This window comes from Pelodiscus sinensis, chromosome 2 (genome assembly GCF_049634645.1).
Source record: "Pelodiscus sinensis isolate JC-2024 chromosome 2, ASM4963464v1, whole genome shotgun sequence".
NCBI classification, from domain to species: Eukaryota; Metazoa; Chordata; order Testudines; family Trionychidae; genus Pelodiscus; species Pelodiscus sinensis.
The window spans coordinates 167,874,744-167,897,786 of record NC_134712.1 but is presented as its reverse complement, the minus strand read 5'-3'; the positions used below and the strand labels follow the sequence as shown (position 1 = coordinate 167,897,786).

The 23,043-nt window shown below is 44.9% G+C and overlaps 1 protein-coding gene and 1 long non-coding RNA gene across 6 annotated transcripts in view; one reads left to right on the top strand and one right to left on the bottom strand.

The window, feature by feature from the left end:
• The window catches only part of LOC142827268 (uncharacterized), a 154,601-nt gene that overhangs the window by 81,246 nt on the left and 50,312 nt on the right, over positions 1–23,043 (top strand). For all 4 annotated transcript variants that reach the window (XR_012901874.1, XR_012901875.1, XR_012901876.1 and 1 more), the window contains exon 2: positions 20,637–21,085. This is a non-coding gene — a long non-coding RNA (uncharacterized LOC142827268). The remainder of the gene's footprint in view (positions 1–20,636; positions 21,086–23,043) is intronic.
• Positions 21,327–23,043, bottom strand: part of AMPH (amphiphysin) — a 182,259-nt gene continuing 180,542 nt past the window's right edge. For both annotated transcript variants that reach the window (XM_006124072.4, XM_006124073.4), the window contains exon 22: positions 21,327–22,399. In XM_006124072.4, the coding sequence (XP_006124134.2) occupies positions 22,292–22,399 (108 nt within the window). In that variant the 3' untranslated portion in view covers positions 21,327–22,291. The remainder of the gene's footprint in view (positions 22,400–23,043) is intronic.

Below are 23,043 nucleotides of genomic sequence, written 5' to 3'. Positions count from 1 at the left end.
GACAGAGGGTATGTCTACACTTGCAGCCTAATTCGAAATAGGGCTGAAAATGTAGGCAATCGAAATTGCAAATCAAGCCCGGGATTTAAATATCCCATGCTTGATTTGCATCTTCCCGGCTAGGCGCCATTTTTTGAAATTGACAAGACCAGACTAACTGCCCATGTCTATACGCGGCAGTGAAACGGCCGTTCAAAATAAAGCCCTATTTTGAACTACCTGTTATTCCTCCTCTAATGAGGTTTAACGGGTAGTTCGAAATAGGCCTTATTTCGAATGGCCGTTTCACTGCCGCGTGTAGACGCGGGCAGTTAATCCGGTCTTGCCAATTCAAAAATGGTGCCTGGCCAGGAAGATGCAAATCAAGCACGGGATATTTAAATCCCGGGCTTGATTTGCAATTTCGATTGCCTACATTTTCAGCCCTATTTCGCATTAGGCTGCAAGTGTAGAGAAAATAGGCAAAACTTAAAAAAAAAAAAATCAAGACAACTTCCTGACTTCTCAATCAGGCTATGGAATGATCTCCCAAAAGAGATGATGGAAGTCCCATTTTGAAGATGTTTATTTTCTAGTATTTTGTCTAGTCGATTTTTGAGGAACAATTCTGCACTGGAGGGAAGGTAGACTGGAACCCCGGACTCCATTTCTAACCTCTTTGATTTTATGAACTATAACTACTGTGATCACTTACTGCCAGAATGGCTCCTCAGGGCCAACCCTTCCAGGGCACAACTAAATGTAACAAAGTGCAGTGGGAGCAAAACAAGCCACTAGCTGTGAGGGGTCTGGATGCCATCTAAGTGCCTCCATGATTCTATGTCACCAAGCCCTGACTTGCAGTGAGTGCAGGGCAGATGCATATGAGGATAGGGCCTTTTCCCCTGGCAAGGAACTCCTCAAAATGTCCTGTTTCCTTTTCTCATTTAGAATAAGGAGCTTGAAAACTCTTTTTAAAAAATTGCTACTTAGCTCTTTGGTCATGGCACATGTACACTCAGTGACGTCAACTTAGTTATTTAATTTTACATAGAGAAAACTCCTGTACTCTGTGGACACTGGAGCTCCAGCCATGAATTTATGCTAGAAATTCCCAGTGGAGATACAAAGTGCTATTTGTTCCAAACTAGAGAACATCTCCCTTCTCCTTCTTAGTCACTTAACACCTCCTCCCCAGTAATTTTTTTTGTCCCCAGCCCATTGTCCCTTATTCTGTCACTCCCCATTTTCTCCATTCACCCATTCAAATGGGTAGTGACTGTCAATCATTTCTTCTGCCTTCAGAGATGGAGCCAGCACCGGTAGGCCCTGGCTGTTAACCTAGTGGGAGGCACACAGCTAACTGTCTCTTCCATGGCTGAGGCCTCAGAGGCAAATCCCTAAGCAACTTGTGCTGGCAGAGTGGGCATTCGTGCTGGCTGTGGTTTGTGGGATGGGGGCTGTGCTTGTTCTCTAAGCTGGCGTGCCTCGGCTGGGGCGAGACTCAGCCTGCTCTGCTGTAGTGTTAATATGAGAGATGGGCCCCACATGCAGAGCTGTGGTGACTTTTAGTGCAGGTGGGGGGAAGCTTGTGACACTGTGTGAAATCCCATGCGGCACAGTAATAGTGGCCGCTGTCTGCTGCTTCCAGCTTGTGCACCAACAAGACACAGGTGCTGTGTCTCCCGTAAGCTGAGAATTTGTCACTGGAGAAACCTGGCTCTCGTGTAAGCTGAGACCCAGAGAGGGTGAGGTGCAGCAGCCTCTGTGGAGCCTCTCGGGCTCGGTACCAGTGGATGTAGGTAGAGTCTGATCCACCAGACACCTTGCAAGTGAATTTGGCAGAGCTGCCTTGCAGTGGCTGCTTTGTGACCGAGATCTGCTCCTGCTCCAGGCGAATGGCCCACAGAACAGCTGGAAGGCAAGAAGAGGGAAAGCAGCCATGAGGAGACAGCACTGCCACACATTTTGCTTTCTTGTGGAAAGCACCCGGGCTTCATTATCCCCTGCCTGGCAGCTTGAAAAATCATGTATGTAAATATGAGGGCAAAAAAGTTTAAAGCCTCTATCCCTGGTGGGAGTGAACCGTCAATTTTTGTTTACAGCTTGGCAAAGATGGTGTGTACAATTACGCATGAGGCAGGGCAAGGATGTATCAGACCTGTTAAAGAGTAAAAGCATTAACGTGCCCAGTAAACTTACCAGGGAAGAAGCAAGCAAAGAGGGCATCCAAACAACCCACCATGTCTCCTTAACTTGCTGCAGCTTTTCAGGCAGGAAAGTTATCAAAATGAATAATGCTCAGTTTTGTTACAAGGAAAAATACTGCGTGTGTTACCCAGTCCTGACTAAAGAAAGCAAGAAGTGAAGAGATTGCTGCTGTTCTTACTGTACTGGCTAGTTTCCTGCTGAGTGGGAGGGTGGAGTAAGAGGAACCACTTTCGAGTGCGGTAAGAGGACCACTTTAGATTCTTAGGTCCAGATGACTAATTCAGTCGTTAGGAGTATTTCAATGGAAGTTAGGAGACTAACTATCTCTGAGAATTCTGTCTTGGGTACGTTCTCCTTCTATGGAAGCTTAGCTCCATATAATGAATGGCTGTGCCCTCTCCAAGCACAAAGGCTTTAGGGTACTAAATTAGGATTTGGGATTCATAGCAAGGGATTCAATTCACAGCAGTGACATAAACTCCGTGCACTTAGACTGAAGCAGTGGGTCCTTCATGCCTCTGAAAATCAGATTCTTAGTAATTTGCCTATTTCTGCTGGAGGAAAAAGTTCTCTGCGCTTCTTGGAAATCTGGCCTGCAATATCCTGGCCTCTATCTGTAAAATGGGAGCTATTGTTTTTGTCATGTCTTGTCTATTTAGAATAGACTGTAACCTCTTTTGAGGCACAGACCATCTCTTTGGGAACTAGAGCATCCAGCACAGTAGGATCCCTTTCTTTCAGAGAGGGCCTCTGGGCTCTATTTAATGCAAATACTTTACTATTATAGTGGAACCCAAAGGCCCCAGTCAGAATCAAGGTCCCACCATCTAAGGTGCTGTTCAGATGTGCAAAAAAGAGTGGCTCCTGCCCCCAAGAATTTACCATCTAACAGGAAAGTTACATCCCTCTCCCTCTGTTCTTCACATGGCATAAATTGACATAGTTGCATATGCTGTAAATTTCTTAGAGCAGGAAGTCCTTGTCATCACAGGACTGTACAGTGCCTAGCAGGGAGAGGGCTCAAGCAGTTTGTGTGTGTCCTCAGTAGAAATAATCTAATATATAAAGGAGAAGGTTTGTAAGTTTCTGCGCTAATAACTTGGACACTATAAGAGCTACCGCAACCAAACTTTGCATGGGGTAACCTTTCATCCAGGAGAAGGTTTTAAGGTACTTTTGGACCGGATCGGGCCCAAGCTCAAGCTGTAAAAATCAAAAAGTAACTCGCCACACTGCGCTGTAGGGGCTGCCTCGCCCACCCTAGGTCCCGTGCCTCCACCTGTGGCCCCCAGCGCCGTCCAGGACTCGCCCCCTCCTGCCCGCGAGGTTACATAAGTGACCCTCTTCCTCCTCCTCTTCCCCCCCTTTTCCCTCGGTGCTGGCACACAGTGACCCGACCCCCCACGCGCACAACAGCTCGGGCACCCGCCCTGCCCCCCCGTGGCACCTGCAGCCCTGGGTGGGAGCTGGGGTATCCCTCCCATGTGTAATCTCCCCTCCACCCGGGGTCGCACCCCTCCTCCCCTGGGGATGACGCAGACCTATATTTTAATCCCTATAGAAATCAGTGCAACTTTTCTACCATTTCAAAAAAAAATAATGGACTCCTGTCTTTCTACATTTTGTTCCTCCAGTTTCCTGAGCAATGCCGAGTAACTCCAGCTAGTATTAATATATTTGCATTTTAAAAATGTAACTAGATAACAATTTCCTGTTGCAATGACAAGAAACTGCTGCAAGCACTTGCGTATTCAACAGGCTTATATACAAAGAAAGAGAAGCAAATAATGCTTTGTCGAAACTGGGAGATACACAAAGCAGAACCCACTTTGATTTCCTCTCAGTACTGCAAGAATTTATGTTCCTATGTTCAGTGTGCTGATACCATGGTGACGGCCATTTTAAGAATGCCTTCCTCATACAAAAAGCTAGCTACTAAAATAGGTACAACAGATACAAAATACAGAATAGGGTAAAATGATGGACTTGCCAATGTAAGAGAAAATGGAGGTGCTGCCAACCTGCTCATTAGAGATTTGATAACTAGCAGGGACTTCCTGGAAATGGTCAGTGCCCTTCTCTTCTTTGGTTTGAACAGCCTGAAAGATGTTAATAATTATACTGCTTCTTTCTGCATGTGTGCATTTGTGTATATAATGTACAGAGAAGTTCTTTGATGTTTTGTTCTCTTCCTCCCTCCTGCCATGGCCACAGAATTCCTGAAACCCATGTACACTAGTCTCTCTTCCCCCTCCCCAATTTGCTGAGAGTGAAACTGGGGCAAAATGGGTTCTAAGGCCTTGTAAGGTCAGTGTAGTGCCATGGCCCCAGGTCTGTTGGAAGCAAAGATCAAAAGCATGAGCTTGAAGAGCCAGCAGGGTTAGCCAAGGCTGTAGCAGACCACCTCCCTGCCCAATTACAGGAGCAGGACAAATGCTTGTTTTGTCTCTAGTCAGGGTGGAGGTGACATTGCTAGGCAGACACTGGGAAAACTGGCCCAGTGCCACTAAGTAAGCTCCTCCTCCCAGTTCCTTAGAATAGGAGGCATCAGCATGGATAGCTAGAGTGAGGATAGGAGTCAGTTTGCCGTACTGGCTATGGTGTCTCTGAGAGATTCTCTGCCTTATAGAGTGAGCAGAGGGCAGGGCTCCCTACCCTCCACTGCAGCAGGTGTGTGAGAGTTGGGCCAAACACCCTTACCACCCCTCAGGTTGTGGTGTGGTTATGGGGAGGGGAGTTGTTGGTTTTGTGCAGGGCGGCAGGAAGTTTGTGGCACTGTGTATAATCCCATGCAGCACAGTAATAGTGGCCGCTGTCTGCCGCTTCCAGCTTATAAACTAACAGTTTGCTCATGCTGCTGCTTTGAAAATAGGCTGTGAGTTTCTCGCTGGAGAAGCTGGACTCCCGAATGGGCTCAGGCTTGGAGGAAGAATGGTAGAGCAGCCTCTGCAGTGCCCTTCCAGCTTGGGCTCGATACCAGTGGATGTAGGTTGAGCTGAGCCCACCAGACATTGTGCAGGTGAATTCAGCTGTGTGGCCTGCTCCTGGCTGCTTTGTGATGGAGATTGGTTTCTGTTCCAGGTCAATGGCCCACAGCACTGCTGGAAGGCAAAAGGAGAGTAAGGAGCAATGTGGAGACAGCTGCTAAAACAATTCAGCTCCATAGAGCAGTAATGTCTGTCTATCCATGCACCATCAATGCTGCTTAGACTGAAGGGGCACAGGGACAGCTTCTCTGCTGCCTTTCACCTTATACATTCATTTAGACTTGTGCATAGTGAGTGTGAAGTGGGTAAATTTCTGCCAGGAGTGTGAGTGACAGAACAATTCTGATCTCAGAATTGTTTCTCTCTTCCCATGCACAGGTGTCAATGACTGTACAAGGTGCAACACAGTGGACAATCAGGTCCCTTGGCTGTGGTTCCACATTCAGGGGTGCTGAGGCTTTAGCCACACTACCTGGTTTCACTAGGGGTGCCCTGCAATAAAACTGTGGTAACTCTGTGGATACAAGCCCACCCTGATACATAAATTACAATAAATATAACTGAGTTTAACCAACTTACCTGGTAAGAAGTAAGCAAAGACAATTTGCAGAAACCTCACCATGTCTCCTCCTGAAATAAAATAAAAACCCAAGAAGTCAGTGCTATTCAGGCTTGAGTGACTATTATTCAAATGCTGAAAGAAAAAGGTCGGAGCAGGCTGCCTAGTCGTGAGCAGAAGGGCTGTTACTCATTCTGTACCAGAGTTTCCAATTCATTTGAGTGTGAGAGGGGACACGTGTCTACCCAGTGTGTGAACCGCTAACAAAAAACACACTCCTCCTTGCATTCTCTTTACCCAGAAAGTGAGATCCATGTAGTGAACACATAAGCTTTAATACATGAATCATTCTCTTTCAGTAAAACTGAAAGGTCCAAACCATGTCTGATTCTGAAAAATTCAACACCAGATCTCTGAAATACATTTCTCCTGCCTGTTGCAAGAGAAAGGCCTTATGAACTTGCTGTCAAAGAAAGATCCCATGGAACATTTTATAAGGATAGGAGCCCATGCTCAATGCTAAAAGTATTTCTGCGCATGACACCAACTGATTTCAATTGGCATTCAACAGTGATATAGCTGGAGAAAGTGGGCCCTAGTGTTCTTGTTAAATTCCAAGTTGCGTACTTCCAGTTTACTCCTCTGAACTTGACCCTGGAGTTTTGGTGGGATACTGTGTTATCCTTGCTTCCTCTCCAAGCTCTTGGTTTAGGATCATTACATTTCACCTCTGAGACAACTGCAATATAGACAGACCTGGAAGGATTAGATTTTTATCAGTACTGTAAAACTCCAATAGTCCGGCATCCAATAGTCCGGCACTCCTGATAGTCTGGCATCAAAATGGCAAGAGCCTAGTGAGTGAGCTTCAGCGAAAAATAAGTCACAAGGTAACAGCGCCATCAGCTGAACTGAGGAAAAAGGGTAAAAAAGGCTTTAAAAAACCAAAATATTACAGTATACTGTATACAGGCAGTCCCCGAGTTACGCGGATCCGACTTATGTCGCTAGTGCGTCCCCTCCCCCGCAGCAGACCAGGCTTTTCTCCGGACGCCTGTGGTAGAGCAGCTGGGGCCCTGCCAGTTGGTCCCGCAGCACCGCTCTGGGCGCTACCGGACCAACCCGGCAGCACCCCAGCTGCTCTGCTCCAGGCGTCCCGATTCAGCCGCTGCTGGTCAGTTTCAGCAGTGGCTGACTTGGGGACGCCTGGGGCAGAGCAGCTTGGGTGCTGCTGGGTTGGTCCAGTAGCGCCAAGGAGTGGCGCTACTGGAGCAACCCAGCAGCACCCCGGCTGCTCTGCCCCAGGCGTCCCCAAGTCAGCCACTGCTGAAACTGACCAGCGGCTGACTACAGGAAGCCCGAGGCAGAGTTGCTCTGCCCCGGGCTTCCTGGAATCAGCCGCTGATCAGTTTCAGCAGCAGCTGACTTGGGGATGCCTGGGGTTCTTAAGTTGAATCTGTATGTAAGTCGGAACTGGCGTCCAGATTCAGCCGGTTGAAACTGATCAGCGGCTGATTCCAGGAAGCCCGGGGCAGAGCAACTCTGCCTCGGGCTTCCTGTAGTCAGCCGCTGGTCAGTTTCAGCAGCGGCTGAATCTGGACGCCAGTTCCGACTTACATACAGATTCAACTTAAGAACCCCAGGCATCCCCAAGTCAGCTGCTGCTGAAACTGATCAGCGGCTGATTCCAGGAAGCCCGGGGCAGAGCAACTCTGCCTCGGGCTTCCTGTAGTCAGCCGCTGGTCAGTTTCAGCAGCGGCTGAATCTGGACGCCAGTTCCGACTTACATACAGATTCAACTTAAGAACAAACCTACAGTTCTTGTCTTGTACATAACCCGGGGACTGCCTGTACAGTACAATAAAAAGGGTTAAGAACTCTTTATATACAGTATATAATGTATACTGTGTGTGTGTGTGCGTGTGTATATAAATAAAATAACCAGTTTATAGTACCTCCTGATAGTCCGGCATATCTGATAATCCGGCACCACCTAGGTCCCATAGGTTCCGGATTATTGGAAGTCTACTGTACATGGAGGTAAATGTTGATTTCACATATCATGCACACACGCGCATACACGAATATGCATACAGATCTGTATTTCCATCAATGATAGTCAATTTACAGATAGATAAGGTAAGAGAAGTGTTGCCTGAGAACTTACTAGTTTGATATAAGGCTGTTTACTTTCATATTTTGACATACGATGTCAACACATTTTATCTTAACAATTATAAAACTATTAACATTTTGACTCTGCCCATCTACTTGTATTAAGTAATTGTCTGACTCCACCATAATTTTCAGCAGCTGTAAAAATTAAATGGATGAAGGTGCTTAAAAATAAAGCAAAATGCAGGACAATAAACTTTGATATTTTTTAACCTTGCAAAAATAAAAATCAAATAGCTCCAAGCCTATACCTTGAATCAAGTAAGCCTTGGATGTAATCTATATATCAGTGTGTTCAAAGTAAACACCAAATTGAAACACCCTTTGCCATCTGAAAATGCTATGCCTATTCATGCCCCAGGACAGCTCTCCTCTGGGAAATCCATGGACAGGATCTCAAGGAGTTGAAGTCCCTGTAAAGACACCCCCATTGAGTTTCTTGCACATTTTCCAATTTAGGAGGAAACCAAATGGCAACAGCTATGGGGCCTGTCTCCAGGCCTGGAGAGCTCCTAGAATTGTAGGTGAGACAGAGCCATTTGATTGGAGTCCTTTTGCCTTCACCCTAATCCTGTCCCTCTCTCAGCCCTCCTCCCAGCTCCCTGACAGTGCCATTCTGTTGAACTCTGGGAGGTTAAACAGGTAAGCTATGTACCAAAAGGCACAGCTTGGAGCTAACTTGAAGTCTTTTGCTATTCTTCATTGGCTGACAAAAGAGCCAGGATTTTTGAGGGTGAGGAGAGCGAGCAAGAGAGAGCTCTTGCTTTTTTGGGTTGTTTCTACACTTTCCTAATTCTCTCTCACCTTTTCCATTTGCTCCCTTCCTTCAAATATGATGCTGAATATTGACTTACGAAGAGTGCATTACATGGAAGAATCAGGTTGTGTGATTATGTTTTGTGGAAGTTAAAGGATCACTATCAGGCAAATGAGAGCCAAGACTTTTTTTGGGAGGAGGAGATGATTTTATCCACCCTAATACTAATTATAAAAAAACAGTTTTGTCTATGATTTAAAACATGCCTGCAACTCAAATAATGCAGCTTTGGGCCAAGACACACAAAATAAAAAGTGAAACTGAGTAATATACCGTCCTTGTCCAAGTGGAAACAAAGAGAGAAAGCAGATCTAAGAAAACTGGCATCATAAAATGAGTTTGTGGCTGCTTTGCATAGTCAGAGTAGTTTGAAGTTCTGTGCGCATTAAAGTGAGTTGGGCAATAGATTTCAACATTTATTTCATTAATGTGAAATGATTAAAGATGAATTAAATAAAAAATAAGTGTTTTTTCCCTGACAAGACCTCTTAAACCAAATCAGTTGTATGCTGCTAATTAGTCATTGCAGAATTGCTAAGGGGAGAGAGTATGATTTGATTTAGAGCATATATTTTAATATGCATGTATTTCCCAAGGCAGTTTGCTCAGTAATGTGTGTACTGAACTCTGAGATATATCTTTTATTTGTCTGGTCTTAATAGCCAATTACATTACATGCATCCCAGATTTTGCTTCTGTCATTTCACCTAATTTATTCTATGTATCTCCATAAATTACTCCTTTTTCTGTGATAATAAATATTGTACCTAATTCCCACTTGGGGCAAACTGACAGCTCAGGTTAGCTAAATACAAATTTAAGCTTCTGGTACCCCCTTGTGGCAATAAAGGAGTAAAACTCATAGGAATCAGTTTAAATAGGCTGGTACTGAAATATGAAGAAGAGTGGTTTCTGTAAGGCTACAGCTGCACTGTCGTTTTTCCCCCCAAAGATATGCAAATTGCACTAGCATTTGCATATCTTCTTCCAATTCTTTTTGCAGAAGAGGTTTTGCCACTATTTGGCCCCGTGTAAACGGGGCCAAAGGTTGGGGGAAAAAAACCCTCTTTCACAAGATCCCGTATTCCTCATAAATCATGATTTACAGGGTCTTGTGAAAGGGGCCAAATAGTAGCAAAACCTTGTCCACAAAAAGAATTGGAAGAAGATATGCAAATGCGAGCACGATTTGCATATCTTCTTCCAAAAAACAAAAAAAGGTAGTGTAGCGATAGCCTCACTGTAGCTAAAGGAAACACACACACACACACACACACACACACACACACACACACACACACACAATAAAAATTACATTATTTTCTAGGACAGATTCTGCCCTCAGTTACAGTATATGTTCATCCACACTGCGTTCAAGATGATGTAATTTTAAGTAGAATTTGACCCTGTTCTGTTCCTTTGTAAGACAACTCGCTTACAGGCTATATATGTCAACATTTCCTGCTTGATCTCTGAGGGTGATGGTGGTACAAGTAGAAACTGTTTATTAGAAAATACACGTGTTTCTTGGAAACATGTTAACCTCCTCTTTTTCATGGTGTCTTATCCTGGTACTCCAGGGGAAAAGTTGTTGAGCTCTGACTGGAGGTGCTGGTACTGCGTCTGGAGGTGCCGGTACTGAATACCAGGCAGTACCGTCACAAAAAAAGCACTGGTCTTACCTCTGCAGCATACTGAGGTTCTAACTAATCCTGTAGATATAACATACAGATGACCATGGAGCCAAAGTTTGCACTGATGTACTCAGGGTTAGTCTGTTAGGCCTACTAATCCATGGCCCCCCCAGGGGTCATCCAGCTGCTGGGGATTGCTGGGCCCAGGGCACTCCTATCATGCCTACTTTCTCTTATGATTGCCCACATCAGCCAAAAGGAGTGGTGGTAGTGCAGACCTGCCATGCTGGTGTTTTGTCTTCCAGGGGTAGTTTTTACACAAGGGGAATGCTCAGCCAGCAAGTGCAGTGTGTGTGGAATGGTGTGGAGCGAGTCCACTTTGTGCATGGAATTGCTGCTCATCTTTGGCAATCAATGATCCTGTCAACTCTGAAGCCAAGAAAAGGCTGATGTATTATGCAGGGTGCACAGCCCTGCTGTGAAGGAACAGCAGGGCTTTGGCATTATTACTGTTTTCAGACAAAGTCAATGTATTTCAGGGGCCAACGGAGCAGAGCTGACACCACCACTGCTCTAATTACCTCAGCAGCCCACAGAGCCTAATTCCTCTGACACAGAAATATTCATTGCTGCCTGGGCAATACGGCTCTTTCTAACCGCTGACGGTTCCACTTTCCATAGTCTCCAAACCCCTCTGTAGTTCTCTGGATAGCTAGTTCCTAGTATTTATGGATGGACTGAAACTGTGCACGCGTCAGCCTGTCAACCCTTCCCTGGGTACTGTTAGAATTGCTTGGGAGCTTTGTGTTACCAGGATGGCTCATGCTGAGAGTCCAAACACGGAGTGTTGCTTCCTCCCAGAATGACTTCGGCTTTCTAAAATTTGCCTTCATTTGAACTGCATTCCCTTAAATCACAGGAAAACTGCCATATAATATGTTTACAGGGGAGAAATTTGAGAGAAATAAGCAGCGATTCAAAATGTTAGCTTCTTGACAAACTGAAGTGACTTTAAAAAAATGCTGCTGACAAAATCAGTGCATCCAATAAGCATGCACAGTACATTTGAATGGGGTCTGGATATGGGCTGCTATTTGATATCCATAGTTTTGAAAGACGGTGAGTCCAAATACCTTGAAGAGTTGTACTGTGTGCATTGGAAGGTGGATTGAGAATTTGTTATATCCTAAAATTCCTGTCCCGACTGATTCATTCCAAAATGTTGTTAAAATTCAGTGTTTCATGTAAGTAAAGCAAAACTTTATATTTGTAAGAGGACAGACTAAGGAGTGTTCATTTTGTATGATACACTGACACCCGCTTGTCGTCAGCAGGTCCATTCCAATTACTCTGACTGCAATAAGCAGTGAAAGGAGTTGCCCATGTGCCCAGCAGAGCTTGCACAGTGAATGGTGCTGGCTATAATGTTGATGCCTGACAAACGGAATTTTAGTTGTATTCAATGTGCCTAGTCACTGGGGGTCTCTTCTTGCAGTTTCTTTCTATTCCATGTAACAAAGTGGCTTTACGTACTAAGTAAACAACTATCATCCTTGATTGATTGGATTGGCCACCCTACAGCCATCACACTTGATATTGAAGTTTTAAATACCAATAATTGTGTAATTCTTGGTGAACACATTTTGCTTTTGGTGAATTTACCCAGTGAAAAGCAAACCCTTCAGGAACTGTATGGTGTAAGTAGCCGGGTTGTCTATCATGGAAGTGAGAGGGTCAAGGAATCTTGTTCTTACTCAGACATCGGAGAAGCAAATGAGCCAGGAGGAGTGGAGTTACATCTGGGATTTCCCTCCCTCTGCTGTGTAGGAGGGGAGAGAGGAGTGGGAAGCCTAGCAGAACCTGCAGTCAAGGCCTACTCTTCAACTAGTCACATTTGATTAAGTAAAAGGTACTGTAATGACATTCTCCTCTGTGTATCTGTTCCCTGATCCAGCAAGGTACTTATGCTTAAAAAATGGGGATATGCTTGTGAATAGTCTCTTTTCATTAGAGTATATCTACACTACTCAGCTTTCAGCGACGCCCGCCGACAACCTGGGCTGGCCCCGCCCCCGGTGCACAGCTCGGGCGGCCCCAGCCCCGGGGCACATGCAGGCACAGGGTGCAAGGGCATCCCCATCCCCTAGTGTGCCCCAGGACGCGTGGCCCCGCCCGCCCGGCGCGTGAGTGGTCCCGCCCCCCGGGCGCCCAGGAGTCGATATAGCCCTGTCACAAAAAGTCAGCACATGTGAGTGGTTTATTGGCACTTTTGCCAACAAAATACTTCCACCCCTGATGAGTGTGTTCAAATGAGCACTTGTTGTGGCAAAACTTTGTACTTCTTGGGGGAAGGCACCTGTGAACAACGAAAGTTTTGTCGAGCAAATGCAACTGTAGAGACACAGAGATTAGCACTTCAATCAAGCAGTCAGTGTCTCCAAACAGGATGCTGTGCAACCCTGTTTGCACAGGTCTGTGTCCTGAACACTTTCCTCTCCCACGCTTCAAAGCTGATCTCTGGGGTAGGTGCATCCTTTGGATTCTTTGTGGGAGGGGGAAGCAGATAAAGGCCTAATACATTTACATTATTTCTGAGAAAATGAGGGCGGTAGAGCAGATATGGATACAAATATACATTGTACTAGGTAGCTCAGACTACATGCTACTCCCCTACCAGTTATATGTTTGAGGTCACACTGTGCATTATCAATGTACAGTAGCGGGAGGTTGCTCTACTAAATATTTCAAGGGTTCATTTTATTCAGAATTGGATATTATAGCAGTTATGGAAGGTTACTAGACTCAGCATGTGCTTTGCTTTAGCATCAACAAGTCACTAGAGAAATTGAGATGAAGCAGTAAATATTGCAGTGACACACAGTCTATTTTATAAGAAATTGTTTTCTATTGTGCTCTAGAACTAGCTTCTATGTATAGTGAACAAATTGATTTTAAATTTCATTTACCTGTTCATTTATGGAGCTGTGGAAATAGTGTCACAAAGAAACATGATTGCATAGCCAAACTTGAGTGTGAGGAAATTGCTCATTGAAAATAAATGTTTGCAGTCTACAAAGAGACAAGAGGCATAGTCACAACCTACACTTCCTAAAGAGAAACCAAAAAAATCGTTATCTATCAGTCTATTTTTCTGTTACAGTGGTGCCAATCATTGTAGTGAAACATGTGATTAGAATTGTGTGTGTGTGTGTGTGTGTGTGTGTGAGAGAGAGGGGGGGGGTTGGGGGGTTTAATGTGGAAAAGGAAGTCAAAAGTCTTGCATGTAGTGCTACCCACAGTAAGGCACTGGTCATCCTTCCCTCTTGAGGTAATGATTACCATAATCTAGGTCCACCAGCTGCTGTGGAATGTCTCTCATACAAGCTTCCTCTTGTTCTGGTGGAATGTAGCTATCATGACAGGTCACTGCTGCAGAAAGAGGCAATTTATGAAGTAGGCAGAACAGATCCCATGGAGGGCTTTGTGTATCATGCTAAGTCTTTACATAACTCTTGGTGACATCCTGCTGTGACTCAGAAACCTCTTGGTGCCATCTGGCAAAGAGCACAGGTTTATAGGGATCTCCTGGGTCTGATGCCAACAGAACAGTGCACCAAGGCAGATGAACCATGGAGGAGGGGAAGAGTTGTTCCTGCGACTCCCCTACCTCTGCTGTATGGGGAGGCAGGGGGAGAGGAGGAAGAAAGTAGCAGAACCAGCAGCCAAGACCTATTCCTTCACTATTCAAATTTGACTAAGTAAAAGATATCCTCATGACAGTGTATTTAAGCACATAAGCACTCCCTTTGACCTCAGTAACTAGAGATTAGCACTTCAGCTAAGTAATCAGTTTCTCTGAACTAGATGCCATGCAATCTTATCAGCACGCCCCTTTCCCCGGAACCCTTTGTCTTCCTCACTTCAGAGCTGATCTCTGGGAGTATGTCTAGACCAGTGGTCCCCAACATGGTGCCCGCGGGCGCCATGGTGCCCGCCAGGGCATTTGTGCGTGCCCGCCGACAACCTGGGCTGGCCCCACCCCCGGCGCGCAGCTCGGGCGGCCCCAGTCCTGGGGCACATGCCGGTGCAGGGTGCAAGGGCATCCCCGTCCCCTAGCATGCCCCAGGATGCGCGGCCCCGCCCCCCGGGCGCCCGGCGCGTGAGTGGTCCCGCCCCCTGGGCACCTGGCGCATGAGTGGCCCCACCTCCCGGGCGCCCAGGAGCCTCTAAAGTTTGGGGACCACTGGTCTAGACTACATGCCTCTGCTGGCAGAGGCATGTAAATTAGACTACCCGACATAGTCAACAAAGAGGGGATTTCAATATCCCCCGCTTCATTAAAATGGCTACCACGTTGTGCCGGCTCAGCTGATCGTTGGCACAACGCGGCAGTCAAGACGCGGATCGATTGGCAAGGAAAGCCTTTGCCGACTGATCCCTTATGCCTCCTGAAACGAGGTTTACAGGATCAGTTGACAAAGGCTTTTCTTGCCAACTGATCTGCGTCTTGACTGCCGCTTTGTGCCGACAATTAGCTTTTACTGGATTCTTTGCGCAGGGAGGGGAAAGTAGATAAAGATCTAATGTATTTACATTATTTCTGGGGAGGTGAGGGCTGTAGACCAGATACAAATAAGGTCTGTGCCAGGTTGCTCAGACTACATATTACTCTCTTACCAGTTACACTTTCAAGGTCACACTGTGCATAATCAATGCACAGTAGTGGGAGATTGCCCTACTAAATTTTTCAAGGATTCATTTTATTCAGAATTAGATGTTGTAGCTGTTCTGGAAGGTTACTAGGATCAGCAGGTTCTGTTGCTCCAGCATAAATAAGTCACCTTATTTAAGTCACCTTGAGTTGCAACGAAAGGCACAAACAGCATTTTTAAACCAACACCTTGTTTGGACTGTCCAACATCTGCTTCAACTTTACAATGCTCAATCTGATGCAACACCGTGCTCATCGGCATTCTGCACGCCCTGCTTCCCTGACTCAAGGCGCTTTAGTTGCTGTTCCAACATCATTTTTTACAGAGTCAATCTTTGTTTCCAAACTTCTTAAAACATAGTTTTCCTTTGCCCATAAAAATGGCAGAAAAGCATAAATGTGGCCCAAGTGATGTTTCTTATTCTAAGAAACGTAGAACAATTGCGGTTAAAATGGTGTATCCGGTCATGGTTTAGGAACTAATCTCCCATTTCTAATGTTGTTCCTATGGGGAAAATAGGTTGGGAGTTATGTCTCCACTTAAGAGACCAGGAACCAATTATGTTGTAAATCCACGAACTGCTGGTACAATGGGGTTGTACCACAGTGACACAGCCTGAAACCTAGTAATTCACCAAACCCAATCCTGTGCATCAATCAGAAATATAGAATAGTTGAAGTATGTACTGCTTCATAAGAAAATGTTTCCTACTGTACTCTAGAACAAGCTATTTATGTACAGTAGACACATTTCTTTTATGGAGCCACAGACAGACATGTCAAATACAAGTGTGAAGAAATTGTTTATTAAGTCAGTGTTTGCCCTCCATAAAGACACAGAGGAGCGTTTTTAGAACCTTCAGAGTTTTCCTAATGGGAAACTCAAAAATCATTATTGATCTTTCAATCTATTTGTCAGTTACAGGCAGTGCCCATTATGATAGTACTGAAGCATGTCCATAATATTTTAAAGACTCTAATTCAGTAGTTCCCGACCTTTTCCAAATGGGGATCCATTTTGACAATTCAGGAAGACTGTGAGACCCAAGGCAGTTCAAAAATGGGAGGGGGGGGGGGGGAGAGCCACCTGGGGAGACACTTGGCGACCCTTTTGAAATGTAATGGCGACTCATAGCTTGGGAAACCCTGTTCTAACTTCTACCCGCTAAAAAGGAAAGGTTGGATTAGACTTGTTGGTTTCAGGGTATGCTCAGTGTTCCCTCTCATTTTTCCCACACAAGTATGGAATTTATTTTATGTGCACCAACATGGAGGTGATGTGGAACACATCACCTTCATATTAGTGAACATGACAAAACGTGTGGTGAAGGTGGGGCTGATAGTTTTGGAATGTGCGAAGAGACTCAAGGCTGGGAGAGATGGGTTGTTGTGAGTGTGCGGGGGTGGAGCTCTGAGCTTGAGCTGGGAATGGAGATGAGGGACTTAAGGGATTTAGGTGCAGGCTGCCCTGGGGCTATGGCATCAAAATCTGACACTGCTCCATTCAGCCCAGTGTATGATTTGCCATATTTTAAAGCACAGGTGGGCAATAATTTTTGACAGGGCCACTTCAGAAATAGTTGAAGTGGCCCCGGGCTGCCCCGGAAGGGGTGAGCCTCTGGCAGAAGGGGTGGGGCCAGGACACTTTCGTGTTTCTCTCCCCCCCCCCCCGCCCTCCTGACCCTAATTGGCCTGGAAGTCTTTGCCCCTGCCCCCCAGAGAGAACTGCCAGCTATTCTGAACCACCCTGACGGTGGGAGAAGACTTTGAATGCTGAGTCTGAGCTATATTCCTTAACAGCTAGAACTTCTCCCCACAAACAGAGATTCTCCACACTTATCTTGACAGTGCAATATTGCCTACAAACAACTGCAAAAATCTGCCTAAAACTCATGGAGGCTGACATGGCCCATATTTGTCATGCCTCATGTGAAATTTCACCTTTAGATGCCTACAGATGTGACTAAGGTCGCTGCAAACCCCAAGCAAACACAGTCTCTCCAACAGCATTACAGTACCTCAAAGTTCTGGACTCTCTCCAGTGGTGCAAGGACCTTCTGAAGGCCTGTGTGAGAACCCATTCTCAGAGTCCCCATCTTCAAAGATCCTCACAATAGATTCTTCTTTTCTGGGATTGGGGGCTTACCCCTAAAAGGCCAGAGCCAAGGGAAAGTGGTCTGCACAACAATTTAAACTCCATATCAACATTCTGGAGTGGAGCAGTTTATGCATTCCAACACTTCCCTCATACATCATAAGTGGTCATCAGAGTAATGTTGGCTGATGAGTGTGTGTGTGTTTGTGTTTTTAACCAAGAGGGTAGAGCAAGATCCCAGTCCTTAACCACAGAGTCCTTAACCACAGATTTCTATTTAATGGGAAGTGCGCCATTTCCATAGCTAAAGCTATGGAAATGGCGCACTTCCCATTAAATAGAAATCTCAGCTGTCTGTCTTCCAGGTCTTCAGAATACAATTACAGACACTTCCTTCAGGATAACAAATAAAAGCTCAATAGCCCTATCTTCCACAGAATCTGCCAGACTTGGAGCTCTGCAAAAACAGATTTCTTTGACACTCTGAACAATGTGAAATGCTGTCTCTTCTGCTCCCAGGAAAGATATGGCTGTGATTCATTGAGAGATGTCTTCATACCACTATGGCCCCATGTCCTATTGTAGGCTAACCTGTTTCTGCCTCTGTTCCTCGAAACTTTAGTTAAATAGTGTCAAGAAAGACTGCTATCCTCATAGCACCATCTTTGTCAAGCAAAGTATGGTACTCAAACCTCCTTCATCTCTCTGTGGCAATGTCTCTCAGGAAGGAGCATCTTTTGCAGAACTGAGAGATCCTGATCCATCCACCCCACACCCTCCTCCTTGAACGTGTGAGCATGGTACCTAGGCTGTTCTTGAAGGTGGAGCTAACCTGTTCAGGTATGGTCCAGTGAATTCTCATTTCTAACAGGAAACTAAGTACTCACAAAACTTACCTTCAAAAGTGGAAATGCTTCCATTCCTGGTGTTCCCTTCACTCTTCCCAAGCCTTAGCTGCTCTGCTCTCCAAAATCATGGACTACCTGTTGGATTTAAAGATGCAAATTCTATCAATCAGCTCAGAGTTCTTTTTGGCCACTATAACAGCCTTCCTCTCACCCATCGAAGGCTTCTCAGTCTTTATCCAGCCTTACACAACTTGTTTCTCCCTGTACGGAGCCTGACCCCTAAGTGGGACCTCAGTTTTGTTCTCTAGGCTCTGAAAAGGCCTCCATTTGAACTGATGGCTACCTGATCTCTCCTCCATCTCTCGTTCAGGATTTAGTTATCCATAGCAATCTCTTTAGCTAGACAAATGAGAGAGCTCAACGTTCTTTTATAAAGGCAATGCAATACTGCGTCCCATCCTCACGCTCTCCTGAAGTTATCTTTGGAATGCCACGTTGAATGAATCAAAAGCTTGCCCTGTCAGTGTTCGGCCTGAAACCTCCTCTCTCTTAGAAAGGAGCCTAGCCTACATACACTAGATGTCACAAGGACCCTCTCTTCTATCTTGACAAGTCTAAGGCCTTCTGGGCATTTCCTAGTCTATTTATCATTTGCAGAGAGGATGACTCCTCAACCTATTTCCACTCAGACATCAAGGTGGGTTTTGAATTGTCATCTTAACATGCGATGGCTCTCGTTGGATACAGCTCCCAAAGAACACATTCCACTAGAGCTCAGTCCACATCCACAGTTCTACTGAAGGATGACCCCATAACAGAAATTTGTAGGACTGCAACCTGGTTTTCCATTCATTCCTTTGCCAATCATGAAATCATCTTACCTGTTTCCAGGGATGACACTGCTTTTTGGTGCAGCAGTCTTCCAGTGTTGGACTAGTCTGCTCAGTACCCTCCTGCTCCTCCTTTGAGTTACTGTTTGAGTGTGTCCTAAAGCATAGCGCCAGTAAGGGTGTATACTCAAAGGAAGAGAGGTTATTTGCTTATTTGAGTTAATCAAGATGTTTCATTGCAATTTGTGATCCTTCTCCTGCTCTCCTTCCTCTCAGCTGCAGAAAGTCTGCTTTGCAGTGGAGATGAGAGTGGGTGGGTGGGTAGGTAGGAGGACTGTACCTACCTTATCTGTCCTTATCGGGAGGCATGAAGTGCTGGCTCTGTGCAGACACCAGCTCACGGAAACTGCTTTCCACTCTGTACTTGAGACCTGATGGGCACATACCATCTTACAGCAGAGCACCCATAGGGACAAAACAAGAACTCAAGATTCTATAAGGGAAGGCAAGGAATGTTTTTTCTTTACACCCTCAAAGCTGGCTAATGCAATTGCCCCAACAATAACAAAAATCTCCTTGTTCTAATTGTTCCCTTCCCTCTACTACAGCCACTGTCTGAATCTAGAGGACCTTTAAATATTGCAACTCCCTTGTGACCACCTTCCTTGTCTCCCTCTCCCTATCTTTTTGCCTGGTAGGTACAGGAAGTGGTGATGAACTCTTGCTGTTGGACTGCTTCTACTCCAGACCTTCCAAGGGCTCCCTTCTTGACTGCAAGTAGCAATGGTGCCCAGCCTTTTCATCTGCCTCTAGCAGGGCTACTCTAAAATTAGACTTGCCCGAGTCTGGCACATGAAACCTTCCTCTGCATCTGTTCCTCTGGCTGCCTGCAGGCCATGTACTGCAGAAACTTAGACTGGAAAAAGCTCTGGAGGGGTCCCACGCACCCTTGGCATTAAGCTGCCACTCACAACCCATATCTAGACACGTGTATGTCTGGCTGCTGGGCCATTATTAGTGAGTCTCTTCTTATTTCTGGTATCCTGCTGACTTGTGAACTGCCACTTTTCTTGTAAAAAGGAGACAAAATTGCAAGGCGAAGAAAATAGTCACATAGCATTTATGTAGCACATGTCCAAAAGTGCTGTAATGGTTGCTCAGATCAGACCTTTCCCATTTAATATATGCTTTGTGTAAATTGTTGTGCACGGCAGTGAGACCAACACCAATGGCATTGGTCCCTAGGACATGAGACCCAGCATCCCAAGCAGTGCCGGACCAAGCCAAACTTGCACCCCGGGCAGCAGGCGCATGGCACCTGATTGATATGGTAAGGGATGCTGCGCCCCCGGGTGAGCGGCACATGTGCGGCTGCGCCCCCGGGCGCCAACCTGTGGGGGGTGCCTGAATGAAGTGGTAAGGGGCGCCCGGGCACGCGGCATATGCGCGGCCCCACCCCCGGGCGTGCGGTGCCCCTTACCACTTCAATCAGGCGCCCCCCCCATAGGCTGGCACCCTGGGCAGCTGCCCGGCTAGCCCCCCCCCCTTAATCCAGCCCTAATCCCAAGGCATCAAGTTTACAAAGTACAGCTAGTATTGGCTAAATTAAGACATTCAAACAATCATTATGTCTTCCTGCCCATTTTCGTCAAATATTTCCTCTAGTGTTCTGAAGCAACAGGGCCTGGAGTCCTTGGTCACTTGCTGTCAAGAGAGGATGACAACACTGGTTTCTGGAAAGAGGTGAGGATGCTCCCTTTAATGCAGTTTTTTTTTTTACTGTTTTACAGAAAACTAATGAAGCACAGACATCAAACATCATTTAAAGCAATGTGGGACATGTGGACATTAAATCTGAGACATACACCAGCAACACTAGGTCTCACTGACCACCTCAAACTTTTGGAAGTATAACTTGGAGCCTGCTGCACCAGACAACAACTGATGAACAGTTCATAAAGGAGATTTTTTGACTCCAGATCAGAGACACGGACTTTTAGGTCTGTGGGAGTTACAAGAGCAAGAATCCTAACAAAGCAATTAAGGAATGTGGCACCAGGTATCAAGAAAAGAAAACAAGGCTCCAAGAAAATGTAGGATGTTCTACAATTTATACAGACTCCACAAACTATGTAGGAAGCTTTTTCTTTTAAAGATTCAGATTCAAAGTATAGTAAATGGACAAAGGATGAAGAGTAAAAAAATTGTCAGCTGTATTTGTGCATTAACTGAATTCCAGGTAAGCTCTTTTATTCATTGTGGGCAGAAACTAATTGGGGGTTAGAGCTATAAGATGCTCTTCATAAAGAAGGAATGTATGAGATGATTTATGCTAGAACTCATGCATATGGATTCTGGGGGGATAGAAGGGAAAGAAGAGGAACTTTTCGTGATTAAATTGGAATTAATATAATAATAATTTCAAAAACACTCTTAAAACAGCTTCTTTTGGATCAAAGGTTTATTTTGAATGACACAACACTGAAAAACATAAGAGTATACAGATGACTTCTTGATACAGGATACATTATATACCTTATTTGAAAAGGATCTGTGAAGGTGTGCTGCATAAATATATAGAGTGAAAATATATTGTTTATTTGTTGACCTTAGGTATTTGTTGTTTTCAAAATTCAGCCAATTATAGATTAGCATTACAGCCATTCCATCCACACAATCTCAAACTATTGCAGCTAGAAATAGAGGAGACTGAGCCATGCCTTCCAATGTTTTAGCAGCTCAAACGTGATTGTTATAATTGTTCATCTCAGAGTAAAACTTCCACATTACAGAACACAGATATTGTATAATGTTTTGGCAATGGAGCAGCTAGCTTTGTTTTGGAACAAAACTATTTACTGTAATGCCAGACCATGTACGAGCAATGCATTTATCAGTGATATTACAGAGGCAAAGTACTACAATGGAGAGTAACATGTTAATGCATATGTATCTGTATGCACTTATATACACACAAGCATATATGTGTATATATGTTCAAAAAGAACATTGAAAAACTTTGCAGCAGTTCATTTTTTTTAAACACATGAAACTTAATAGTTTGACCTCATTACTAAAGGGTTACTAGTAAAATTTTCGGTAGTGCAGCAACTCAATACAATACACTTAGTGCAGAGAAGTTAAGGTTCTGGTAGTGAGGAGGCTAATTTTAGATTTCATGGGAAAGGATCAAATACAGGATCACCATAGCTCCGACAAAGCACAAACAAACCCGTTGCCACGTACGTGTGAACAAATAAGGACATATCTCTTAATATTTCAGACGATGCTAGCTTAACTTTCATGCTCATTTGATATGTTTCACCAAGCTTTGTCTGGCACCAGTCTGTAAACCATTAGCAGTTTAACTACAAAAGTGGATTCCTGTGTTTCAAAGAGATTTAAAAACCTACTGACCGCTTCTTACAACACTGTTATGCCTGAGCTACTCCGCGGGCTTTGTGAAGTTCTCTGGGAAAAGTCCCCTATAAGCTACAGCATCTCTGTATTGCAGCCAATCAGATTCTTTAATACCTGTCATCCAGCCAGCCTCCTGCAAGGTAAAAGGGAGAGTTTATAGGTAAACAGACTTTTTCATTGGTGCAAAATCGGAGCATGTGTTGAGGTCCCTTTAAAATTAATAGTATTTAAATTAATATTAAGAGTCATAGTTTCTATATCGGTAGGTGGAGGGCAGAGACACAATCTTCCAACATGAAGCTAGAGAAAAAAATACGTTTTTATTTTCCAATTATCCCTAAAGTGTCCCCTTTTTATGCAGAATTTTCTCTGGGTTTCTATAATGGCAGTCAGTGGTGGCAACAATTCCTGTCTCTTCCACAGTCAAGAAATCCCAAATCCACATACCCAACGACAACTTTATGTGAAACTTTTTTCCAAAAATCCAGCTGGAGATGGACATGTGGCATTGAAAACACCACACCAAATTAATATAGCTTGGATGTTAAACAGGGGAAGTGTTTCCCCAAACAGGGGAAACTTAACTTGAACTGGCATTAACTACCTCTGCTTAAAAAAATAATTTGATGTCTTTCAAAATATATCCTCTGCTTTCAGTTCCAAATCTTTTTGGCTAGCTCTGTGCTGCAACTGGCCTAATTTATGGAAGTGTAACAGGAATTGTTGATCAAATAGATGGGAAAAGTTAAGATCTGTCCTTGCACTCATGAAAGAGAC